Raw genomic sequence first — 12,866 nt, forward strand, 5'->3', positions numbered from 1 at the left:
AACCTTTTATATAATCAGCTGGTTAATCGATTACTCGAAAAGGCCTTTCTAGACGTTAATGCAATATTGCGGCTGTTTGAGAACTAGGTTGTAAGAAAATTCATATTATTTTGAAAATATCTATCTAATTAATTATAAAACATAGTAGAATAAATCTAAAATATCCCATTAAAGACAGATTACGCATCCAAAATGTGCCTACGAGCCCAAACGAGACCTAGTGAAGATCTGGTAAAACAAGATTCATATGAATGTTAGTAATTCGCAGAAATCATTTTTTGAACAAAGTATATTAACATTTGCTGAGTGCTGTATTTAGAAGACCACGAAGATTGGAATTTTAAGATATTAAATATAGTTTGCACAAACTATGGAAACTAAAAAGAATGGAAAAAGACATCAAGATAAACATATGCCCAGAACTGAAGAGTTTTTACGATACTCTAGGTTAATTAAATTGATGACAAAATTTTTTCCAATGAATATATTAAAAACGCGTTCATCAATTTTAGTGCCAAATTCACAATTTGTTTATTTCTAACCAAACTAGGCTTCTTTTGAACTAATTACGGCAGATACCTACAGCATGGTTAAAGATGTGCATGCGTGTTTCGTCGAAATTTTACAATTTTCATAGGATTACAAGTTAATGGGTTAATTGATAAGGTCTTGTTTATTGATGCAAATGATCAACATTTTGAACAATTTATGTAATACTAATAATAAATGTAAATGGTAAGTTAGCAAAGCTATACTGGGTCAAGAGGAATTTAGGAAACAAAATGTTGGTAAACCGAGAACAATATCAATTAATTGAAATAAGTTAAGATATTCGCACAAATAGGTATTGTATTGACATGAGACATTATAAGATTATTCAATTCAGTTTCATTCTGGCTATTTTTATCCAATATTTTGTACGACGTGATTTTTCTTAATGTTAACGATTTTTGAAGTTAGCTGCAACAAAACTAAATTAATCTCCATACTTGCCTTCAATTTAATCGAATACGTGTGAAAACGTTCATCCGTTTTCTTTAAGTAAAAAGGATCGTATTCGATCCGATATATTTTCACAGATCTAAACTATATTGTTCGTTTAAAAACCGCAATTTTTAAATCAAGCAACTTCTTATAGAAGGCAAGCACCGCATTCTTCAAATACACCACCATTTTTCGTGAAAATTTTGTGATTGCGATGATTATGAATAACCCAAACACAGTTACTTAATTTATTTCATGTCACCTTTTTTATTTAGCTTAACATTTTTTTTTTTTAAACATGTTCATCTTTGGATTGACTACGTTTTTTAAGGTTACGAAATTTTGAAAAGCTTTTTTTGTCTTGAAGAATCTTTTTCAATTCATGATATTGAGGAGAGCAGTCGCAGAATATCTTAACGCTGTCGTTTGGCCATGGGGGCTTAAAAATTGGTTCTAATTTCTGATCCAAGTAGGTACAATAAGGGATTTCTGCTACTTGCTGCATTCCCAAACGTTCACAGATTTTGGCACTAAAATAAGGAACAAAATTTGCAGATTAAATTTTCAAGGATTTTGCATTGTTTACGTGTGTACGTTGGTTGCGTCACACCTAATCACCGGAAAACCAGCATCCGCGCCTAAAGACTTCGACTCTTCAAGTAGCCGATATGCCAAGCCCTTTTTTCGATGTGGTCTTTTAACAAACAGATACGACATCTACAAAACAGGACAGAGAAACCTTTGGATTTCTGTAAGAGATCTAAGTAACCTCGTAAACTTTCTGTACTCCTAAACATCGCCACAAATCAGGAACTCTCATCATGTGAGCATAAAACATAATCAAATTGCGGACATTGTTGCACTCAACAGTGCAAGCTAGTTTTTCCTCCATATCTGGATCCCATGGATTAGTGGATTCATTTATACATGCTCCAACAATGCAACCGTTGTACTTACATTTGGCAACTAAAAGTTTGAACTTGCGTCAAACATATTTTGCTGCATAAATTATAAGATTGTTTTTCAAAACTAGTGTTCTGATTTTGTATCTCTAAGATCTATTTCAGAGTTGTGTTTTAATTGATTTACCCAAAGTAAATCCTTCAGTCATAGCATGAATCGCTCTTTCGTCGAGAACCGCATTGGGAGTAATGTTTAAAGCCGCCATTGTGGGTTCTCCATCATAATAACCTTCATGCATAACTTTTAAAATTTCTCGAAAATCCTCTTGTTTGGCCCTTACGATTATGTATGGAGATATGCCTTTCAAATCCTAGAAATAAGTTAGTGTGAATCTTTGTTTAAATGCACTAGAGGCTATAAATGAAAATGTCGTACTACAAAGCAGAGAATTTTGAAATTTGTCTCTCCGCAGTTATGTAATAGTTTCTCAGTGTGTTGCAAACCTCCTTAGATCGAAACAGTTAATATAGGCCCTATATTTTTTAAAACAACCTTGTAAACAAGAGAGACATATCAAACATAGAAGAACCCGTGTCCAGATATGAGTCTGCACTAAGAGTTGAAATCGAAAAAACTTTTTTTTCTTCAATCGTAATAATGGAAAGGGAAAACTGTTGACGGGCTCAACAAAGGTCCTACAGGGTGATTTAAAATTGGCGTCATTCCTCTGGAGGTGTTATCCAATTAGCAGAAGGAAAAATGAACTTGATAGAAATTAAATCTTTTGTCAAATTTTCAATAAAAGCATGTTTGAAAATTATTATTTCAAAAACTAGAGCGGCAAGTTTTGTCTCGCTATATTTCTTAATCTGGTCAATTGTAAACGTAATATAGTAACTAAAATATAATTAAATCGACAAACAAAGCACTTCAGGTGTTAAACCAACGTCTTGGCAATATAGTTTCTTGTCCCATCTGTAAACCATTCAAGCTTACTCGAATAAATGTTAAACACTTACCTGTTTTTTTGTGAATATCGAGAAGCTCTTCAATGATCCAATATTTGCGATCTGTGGGGTAGAACTTTGAAGAATTTTGAAAATGGTTTGACCGAAAATGAGTGACATGTTAAAGTTTTGACTGAAAATTTATTTTTCTGTGACATGATAAATAACCGGTATAATCACTTGTCGCACCTTTAAATTCTGTAAAATACTGAAAACGTCACCATGCTATATTGAAAAATAATCGTTTTTGCGTTATAGGAACATACATTGTTGACCTTAGGAAGATGCTAATCCATTGCAAAAAACTCTGTAGTAAAGTAGTGAACTTGTACTGCATGGGAAAGTGGTAGTGAACATAAATTGTACTAAAAAAAAATTATTGAAAATAATTGCGTGTATTTCTTATTCAAAATTACTATTAAAAATCCCTTGCCATAGTTGCCTCTGCTTGATGATAAATTATTTTGAACCATACAAAACATAAAAATTAAGCCGGGACTCGTTATAAACATAATCATATTTTTATCCAAATTTCAATAATTTATTAAAAGGCTAAATTATAAAGACAGGAAAAAGTATTTTCACTAATTTTTCTTCTTTTTAGGTTTAATCATATTTAGAGGGTCTTTGTTGTAGCGCGAGAAAATCTCCTTCTTGAATTGATCAAATTGCCTTCGATTCAAGTTGTTTTGGTGTTCCCTCCAAGGGGGGCGTGTCTTTTTCACTTGTAAGCCCCAATGGCAGGTAAATATTGGGGATAAGACCAAAAATTCGTAGCCAGCCACAAACATTTCGTATACCTAAAATATGCGATTAATATAGGATTGCTTTCCTTACTTTTAACTTAACTAGTTTTGCCGTAAAATTTTAAGCAGTGTGCGAGTGCATACTTTAGGAACATATTTTTTTAGTATGTAGCTGTTTAAAATTAAAAATTAGTCATCTAACTAAATAGTTGTAAGCTAATAATAGATAACAATTTAAATGAATTAAATCAATCAATTACCAAAAACACAACTCCAAGATGATAAATTGTTTCCATTATGTTAAGATCCAAATGAAAAATTTGCGGACCATATAAAAATAAAAACTATTAAAAAAATCCGTACCTGACTATTCCTGGTATAACCATATCCAATAAATCGTTCATCATGTGGCGGAACCGTATCATTAGCTATGTAAAACGGCTCGTAGAGAAACTCAAAATTTGTCACAGTGTGACTTATTCGAATGTTCATATCTGGATCTTGAAAGCGTTCCCATCTAAAATAGTAGAATACGTAAAATTTCCTGTAGGCGCAATTTTGAGATGCATTTTCCAAGTCACGATAAATAGATATGAAATAATATCAATATATAAAGGGAATATTACCTACTGAAATTCGTGGCATATTGATTGTAAATAAATACTTTGTGATGAAAAGGTCGAGCTAATCCCTTATTGGCCAACCGCACTAAATCAGTCTTATCCGGTGGGAAAGCAACCCGTTCGTATAATTCGTACGTTGGCACAACATAGGCACATTTACCCTGACATTTTTGCGTCCCTGAAATAGAAAACAGATTTTTTTTAATTTTCAGAACAAAAATGTATATTTTTTCGTAATTAAAAGCTACTTTTTAAACTTTACCTAAAAAAATGTTCAAGCTCTCTGCCATGCCCTTGCTGGGAATGATATCGACATCAATGAGAAACGTGTATTCACTACGGCAATTTTTGCGAGCCAAGTTTCTTAGAACATTTTGTGGGTACGGAATCTTAAATCGCCATGGGCTTATCCCCTAAAATATACACAGTTAAAAATGCTGTGTTATAAACATATTGGCAAATCGTGGATCTTGGTACGTGCGAGTTAAATTCGGAACTACATGTAAAGCCTTTCATTGAACAATAGAAAATATAAATACATAAGCCGGCGTTTTCATTGAATTTGTAATTATCTAAAAACTCAATTATCTAGTCTAACTAATCTTTCACCAATCAAAATATTCACAAATGTCCACATTTTGGCGATGCCTATAATAACATAAAAAAATGAACCGTGGACTTTTAGGGATTGTTCTCAGCAACAATAGTGGGCATATTAGTATGAAAACCATCTCAGACATTGTCTGCATAAGGCGCTGAAGCTTTATGACGAGTTAAAACCGTTATTTGCAAAAATGTGTTTTTTCTGTGTTAATGCATGTTATTTAATAGTTTTTGCCATTATACACCAAATTTATTAAATTATTAGCACTAAACTAGCCGATATTTGTTTTCACGGTTTTATTTTCACTTAGACAAGCCTGATTCCAGAAGTTTTAAAAATTACTTTTGTACATTTTGGCCCAGTTGTACAATGGAAACTTAAGTTTGATTCAACTGAATTCATATACATTCAATACAACTGAACTTGAACTCGAAGTAGAAACTAAATGTATCAACGTTGCACGAATTTCGTACCAGTTCAAGATCAATTGAAATTTGAACCTGTATTTAACTTTCTGAACTGAAATGGAACTACTTTCGTGTAAAGTGTAAGTCTATATTTTACACAAAAAAATATTTATAAACTTTTTGTTATAATTGCCACAGAAAAGTTAACATTTTAAGTTGCGACAAAAAATTTCCTATTAGCAATATTTTATAGAAGCCTTCTAGTCCTTTGCCATGACGGTTATGCAGCAAAACATTTTAATTAAAATATTTTCAATAAACTTTAGACAATTTTTCTATCTGGCAGTGGCTTTTTCTTACATGAAGAGCAAAAAAAAACGTACAAGCCAACGACTAAATTGTTAAAATTCTTGCCATAACAGAAACGTTCGAAACTTTTGTGTTTTTTATTGGAAGTCAACTGCTTCTATTGAGAAAGCGACATAAAGCTAAAAAAGTGAAATTTCAAGCTCATCTACCATTGCTGTGAGGCCCAAATGAAAAAAATAAATTTTGATATATTAAATTCCTATTTTGTACACTTTCTAAATACCCCCAAAACACGCAGATCTTCAGAGGAGTGACGAGAATTTTGAATTACCCTCTATCTAAGTCAAATTACGGGCGGATATCTCAAAAATTATTTCTGGCTGTAGACATAATTAGAGAACTTAAATAAGCAGAGAAAGCATGTATAAAGCAAAATTGTGTTGGGTGGCGACTTGAAAGCGGAAAATTTCTAAGTCTAATATAGTCTAATACGCAAAATGAAATGAAATAAAATTGCAAAACCAAGTGTACAAAGTGTGCCTAAAAACTTTATTACCTTCAGAAAAAAATTCAATGAGCTTTTTATATAAATGTGTGCGTCACTTACACCCTTATTTACTTCCTTCAATAGGCTTTTTAAGACTCCTATAGGGTCGTCGCACCCCATTTTGCTAATTCTTTCGTCATCTATTAAAATCTTTTTTGGCCCTTTGTCTTTTAAGATTGCCAAGTGAAAGGAAACTCTTTCCTTAATTCTCACATTGCACTTTCTTAAATATATTATGTACATTAAAAGACCGTTCAATTCCTTTTCTGATCCGGCGAAAATAGCCAGTGAGATGGGTCCACCTAAAAGATCGATAATATAATCTAGCATCCTAATACAGAAACCGTCTTTTAATATTCTGATTGCTAAAATAACAACCTATTGTCCTATTTACCCCAGTGTAGGCTGCTTTCAATAATCGAGGCAATTTTATCCAAGGAACTTTGTGTAGCCAAACTTGTTTTATACAATCCGGTGAGATGTACAAACTTGTCACCAACAATTACATTATCAAAAAGAAGGTATCGCATTCTATCGTCTGACCTTCCTAGGGCCAAATCCAGTTTTAAATTATATTTTACAGTCAGTGGTCGATTATCATTCTCAATATCTCTATTATCAGGCAGGGACTTGCTGGTTGAACTTTTTGAAATTTCTGGTTGACTTCCATAACTTTCGAGTACTTCTAAAAGAAACCCTAAGTTATATTGCTCGTAAATACAAATAAAGGGTGTTCCAATAAGAACTGTGGATTTAAATTTTAAATAAAACATATATATTTGCTTCATAAGATTGAAACATTTATTGAAAAATGAAGTACACATCATGAGGTTATGAATGGAATAAGACATCGGACAAAGACCGCCTCTGCTTTGCTTGCTTTTCATAAAATTTTCAAGGACTGTTGCGCATAAATGCAGCATTGAATTTAATATTTTAAGGCTTCACTCGTTGTTGGTTTGTTCTCATAAACTTGTGACTAAAAAAACCGCAAAGAAAACAGCCTAAATAAGTTAAATCGCATGATCTGGGAGGCCAATGCCGATCTCCAAGACGAGAAATAACACGACTAGGAAACGAAAACAGAATAAGTTTTCATATTTTTTGGCATTGTTTTATGATAATATAATAGTGTTGAGGGCCATCCATCCTCTTTTTCTCTCGATAGTTCCTCGATTCTGTCGATACTATCCAGTATCATTTGAGTCATTTAATGGACATGCAAGAACATTTTGTACATTTGAACAAATTGTTCAATAATACAACAAATTTAAGCTGTTTACCTAAAAGTTAAGTATTTTGCTAAATGCCGAAGGAGGCAAAAATACGTCTTGAAACGCTCAGTCAAAATCGGAAGACTTCTGTCTACAATACATTCTACATCATTTCCGACATGCATAAACGCTTTAGAGGTAACTTTTTAAAATAACAGCCAAGAGGTGTAAAAATACTCTCCACTGCGAGTTCCGAAAAAAGGCCAATCGTAAAAATCAACCCTAAACCATCGTGTAAAATAAAACTTTCCCTCTGAGTATTAAGTATTTATATACTTCTAGCTAGAACTAAAATGTTCTAATGAACTTTCTAATGAACTAAAGGAAGACATAGCAATTACAAAATTAGCTAAAAATTACATTGTATTCTGTTAAAAAGTATTAAAATGTATGGCTTAAGAGCATGTATGTATCTGTATGTATGTAAATACTCACTATCACTACATCCTATTGCAGGTGGTTCAGCTTTTATGGGTTCAAAGAGAACCTCTGGTTGATTTTTATCGCAAGATGAGGCGTACATCAATTTTATAGTGAGGAATATGTTGTACATGGTTAGGAACAAGAGAATAAATATGCTCAATTTCCAGAAACGCCATTTGCTCTAAAAGAAATAAAGCTTTTATTAGTATCATGTAACATGAACTATAACTAATGAATGAATGAATTATTTAGGCAAATGCAATTCCGATTACACGCACCCTTAAAATTCAAACACGATTAGATTGACTAATAGTTGTTAGAGTCCTGTTAGAAGCCTAATTTCATATGAAGTAATTGTAGGGAATACTAGTAAAACATGGATTTATAAATCAAAGGAAAAGGTAATGTCGATCACGAATTTGTTCGATTACTATAGCACAGGCCGATAAAGTTACTAGTTCAATTTTAAATGCATTTCACAATTTCTACAATTTTAAATGCATTTCACAATTTCTACAATTTTAATTGGAATTTCGCAAAGTTTTAATAGTATTTTATTCGCGAAGGAAAATTGGAATTTAACCTTAGTATCCACGTACAGAATCATAAAAGAAAATTTTTTTACATGAAATACCTATAACCTGTTTGTTGTCGCCAAACGAGCCCGTATTTTTGCAATATTGCCGATTTAATGAATCAATGAATCAACCAAACATTAATTACATTTAAATCAGCACTTTTAAATTTACTTCATAATTCAATATTTGAGCAGAATATCCACCATTGAGCCAACCACATTTTTTTCTTAATTTAAATATTGCCTACTTCATCTCTTATCATACAGTTACCAAAAATTGGCTAATTAAGCGCAAATCATGCATATTTTACTTTAACCAGCAATATTTTGAAAATAGATCAATAATTTATATATTATATCATAACAACATTTGCCGGTAATTGTACCAGGGAAAACCCACGTTCCAACTTCTTAGAACAACAAATGCTAGAAATTACGCCATGTATTTTAATTTGAAATGGGAATTTTAATGGTTTATCTTTTGCATTCGGGCAATATTTTGCTAAAACATCTTTTGGGTAAAACTTGTTATTTTGACATCTAAATGTGCAATTATATAATTACTAATTTATTGTAATTGGTCTGTAATTTAACTAGAAAATAATAAGCTTTGGAATTCCATAATTAAAATAGAACCTTAACACAATTATTTCATGAGAAAGTTTTATTGGTAATTCTTACGTCGCAATTGCACACCTTGCAATTCTTATTGAAAGTGAAAATTATGTTTAGTCTTCTTCTAGTGGACAAATGGAAGCAGTACTTTGACATACTTTTAAACATGGATCACAAAATGAACAGACTACAACTGAGTATCAAACTGCAGAACCGCCGGTAGAAGAACCCACATAAAAAGAAACTATCAAAGCTATCAAAAAGCTCAAACATGACGAAGCTCAAGGAAAAGACAACATAACAACAGAGCTGCTTGGTTCGTAGGTTCGTAGCGAACTTCATATGTTCGTTATATTTATGAGAAAATAATTTCTGTTACTATATGGAAAAAATTTCAATTACATTTTCTTAATAAATCCAAATACAAAACTGCCTAAAGTAAACATAATCCACATGTTGCTTTTCAAATCAGCACCACCAACGCTTTACTTTCTACCGACTTACCTGACACATTAGTATCTTCAACTGATTGGCCACGTTTAATATTTGATTTCCACTTCCGTCTTGAGTTATCTTTTAGAAATCTTTATTCGATCAAACACTTTTATTTGCAGACACATTTCTATTCAGGAACAATTGTTTGTGGCACTGCAGAAGGTATATGCAATTCAGAATTTTTTCTCCGTTTTATCAAGACAATATTGAAATTTTCTGCCAATTTTGCGCTCTCATCATTTTACTGACACGGTTTCTGAGTTCACCACCACTTCGTTCTCTCTCTGCTTATTTCAGCAGATCCTTAGTGTAGCAAGTTTTACTACGACAACGGTATAAAAATTTCAATCCATACATAAAGATTTAAGTACCTGGAAGATTATTTGCAAGGTTTATAAAAATATATTTTTATGGGTTCAACAAGCTCCTTATTTTAGACCATATAGCAAATTTGAATTTCCAATATAGACCAACAGAATGGATAGGTAGATTGATTATAAAGTTTCAGTGTTGGAAAACAGTATATATTACTGCAAAATGTAAACGTTTTATTTAAAATACCTTTAGCAGATCCGTTTTAAGAAATGGAAATCTGCTCTTCTAAGTTCAATAGGAAACTCACCCGCTTTATGCGACGTATAAGGGAGGGAAAACTCGAGTTTTAGTTTACGCTTGCGTAGAATGCGCATGAGTTACACCAGTATTGATCCTTAATTTAATGAATGAAACTCTCCCGAGAGACTGCGTTACCGGCAGTTTTGAGAATTTATGAATACGATTAAATTAACTAATGTGTTATGGAGTTAATTAAAATATGCATTAGAAGTGTTCTTCCAAATATAGAATAGTATTTACCGAGTTTGCCATTAATATGCTTATATGTCAAATTTAATACAGCATTAACACTATTTGGAAAAACCGCCAATTTCCTTCATTCCCAATATTACACTTTTACAATTTTTGCTACATTTATATAATATTACTTATCAGGATAAATTTTTGTACAAATGTACTTTTAAGTAAGCCATATTTTAAATTAGTTTAAATCATCTTGACCAATTACCATCACGGTCATAAGTAAACCACAACATTCGCTTAAAGGTTATTTGCCAAACTAGTAGTATAGCAAATATTACAAATAAATACACGCAAAACTTGCTTAAACTGGGACAACATATTTATTACAATAGCAATCATGTATTCAAGCATATAAAGTAGTCTGGGAAAAGCAAATGTGAAGTTTTGAAAGAAAGTAAAAGTGGAAACAACTGAACAGCTAACTCTTTAAATCATATTAAAGGCAATACTCATAAGAACGATTAATACCGTGTTTAATTTGATGGAAATAAGCAGACCAACAATAACACAAGAATACGTCAATTTGAAGACACTAAATATCAAGTAATAGTTTGAAGAAGGATCAGTAGTTTTATCGACTTTTTCTATGTGAAAAGAATTACGCTGAACATTACTTTCAGTACTAAAATGTGCTTCTAATATTTTGGCCATACATTTTGTCGTTTCGAAGATACTGTTTTGTTTCTTTGTTTAACTTAGTTTAACTTAGTAATTTTTAGTTGAGTATTTTTGGCCGGAATAACGGAAGTACCCCCACGTTCTCTATTATGAATTAATGACAAACTCGTCTTAATTGGAAAAATAATCTCCTTACTCGAACGCAATATAGAATGGAACAGTGAACGTGGTCACGCAGCGGGAGAAGACGGGGGCAGATGTAAGTTTGTAAATATTTGAGAGTAGGAGCGCTAACCTGGAAGAAGGGGAAGGGAATGAGAAAATAATTTTAGGAAACAGTATGAAAAATGTTTGCAAGAAACTGCATGACTCTAAGGAAATCGAGGCGAAAGATAAGAAAAAATCGCGCTTCCTGAGCATTAAAGCTCAGGTTAGTGACGCCGAAAAAACGATAAAATAATTGAACGGAATTGCTCGAAAATTATAACACCGATGGAGAAATATTGGTCACTAGTTCACAGAATGCATTAAAAAAATATTTTACGACGAAGAATTCTGATCGAGAATCTGTGTTTCTTGGAAATGCGTTCATCAGTTCAGATGCTGGATTTTATTAATCGGATTAGTTAGAGTTCAGCATTACAGCATTTACAAAAACTGGTTTTATTTACACAGAAATAAGAATTAATACCAGGAAGTTAACACATTATATTCGATTTAAGTTAAAAAATCTAGGAAAGAGAAATCGACCTTAAAATGCATTATATTTACTATCGCATTTAAAACAGTGTGTCAAAATATATTGGTATTCGTAATTTAGTAATAATTGCTTCGTGTAAGTTTGACAAATATCTATGTTGTTAAAATTATTTCAAAATTGAACCATCGACAGCTGAAAACTTTTGTACGGTGATAATCGGTTTAAATAGAACGAATTATTTAGTACTTTAACAAAATCTTATATGATTTGAGCAAATAATTGAATAGCTAACTGATAGATATAAAGATTTCTGTTTGTTAATATATCACACTGGCATAGAACTCATTTGGGAGCTATTTATATATGCTTTAAATATTATTTTTTAACATTACTTATTGTACATTATACAATGTGTGCAATACAATGTATCCAAAAACCAACTTCTCTCTCCCGTGCTGTTAATCCAGTATGGCAATATTTATATTATATGTGATTATTAACAATAAATCACATATGAAACAGCTTTTGCATGATCTGCAAGTAGTCCAAAATCATTTCGTGTGACACAGTGAGCAAAACTTTTGAGAGGTTTATGAAAACCTACAAAATTTTTCTACTGACTTAATCATCTATTTTCCATCTAGTTTACTACTAATTTTATTAATTAAATCGAATTTTGAATACATTTTCTGGCTCTAAATCTTGATACCCCAAACCCAAAATATAGAACAGGCATTTCACGGATAGTTCATTATATTTATAAACGTATTAATATGATTTATCACTTTCAAAGCGTTCAGTTAGTTTTTTTTAGTTTTATACAGAACTTAAACTTTTTTATGTTTCTACCGACACTGATTGATCTCTTCCAATACAATTTTTAAGCTATATAAGCTTAAGCGCCATTAAAATTTACTTTTCAATAGTTTAGTTTTAAAAATTATTATTTTATTTATGTTTAGCAGTTATATTATGTTATTTTCAATATCTTAATTTTAATTCAACTGTTTAGTGGTTGTTAGTGTCCCAAAGAAATCAATCATTACGTATTGTTGAACGCATTTACAATTGAATTTTTATGTTAACTTACACACCAAATACAGTACACAATAAATATCGTTTTTGCTATTGGTCAGATGAGCGTCTTTAAAACTTATTTCAAGAATGTCTTTTGAC

The 12,866-nt window shown here is 31.8% G+C and overlaps 1 protein-coding gene across 10 annotated transcripts in view; it reads right to left on the reverse strand.

Moving 5' to 3' along the window:
- Positions 1–1,218: 1,218 nt before the first annotated feature.
- LOC109542847 (beta-1,4-glucuronyltransferase 1) overlaps positions 1,219–12,866 on the reverse strand; it is a 37,012-nt gene continuing 25,364 nt past the window's right edge. For 3 of the 10 annotated variants that reach the window (XM_048668684.1, XM_048668682.1, XM_048668681.1), the window contains 12 exons: positions 9,524–9,836; positions 7,840–8,008; positions 6,525–6,815; positions 6,140–6,432; positions 4,526–4,676; positions 4,267–4,441; positions 4,004–4,157; positions 2,907–3,694; positions 2,074–2,257; positions 1,754–1,950; positions 1,571–1,701; positions 1,219–1,514 (listed from right to left, as the gene is read on the reverse strand). In XM_048668684.1, the coding sequence (XP_048524641.1) occupies positions 3,479–3,694; positions 4,004–4,157; positions 4,267–4,441; positions 4,526–4,676; positions 6,140–6,432; positions 6,525–6,815; positions 7,840–8,008; positions 9,524–9,532 (1,458 nt within the window). In that variant the 5' untranslated portion in view covers positions 9,533–9,836 and the 3' untranslated portion in view covers positions 1,219–1,514; positions 1,571–1,701; positions 1,754–1,950; positions 2,074–2,257; positions 2,907–3,478. Of the gene's footprint in view, positions 1,515–1,570; positions 1,702–1,753; positions 1,951–2,073; positions 2,258–2,906; positions 3,695–4,003; positions 4,158–4,266; positions 4,442–4,525; positions 4,677–6,139; positions 6,433–6,524; positions 6,816–7,839; positions 8,009–9,523; positions 9,837–9,885; positions 10,504–12,866 lie in introns of those variants that run through there. The other 7 variants (XM_019912275.2, XM_048668687.1, XM_048668686.1 and 4 more) reach the window with 5 other exon arrangements.

The sequence above is a fragment of the Dendroctonus ponderosae genome, unplaced genomic scaffold (genome assembly GCF_020466585.1).
Source record: "Dendroctonus ponderosae isolate FM_Combo_2020 unplaced genomic scaffold, Dpon_F_20191213v2 Dpon_F_20191213_7, whole genome shotgun sequence".
Lineage (NCBI taxonomy): Eukaryota > Metazoa > Arthropoda > Insecta > Coleoptera > Curculionidae > Dendroctonus > Dendroctonus ponderosae.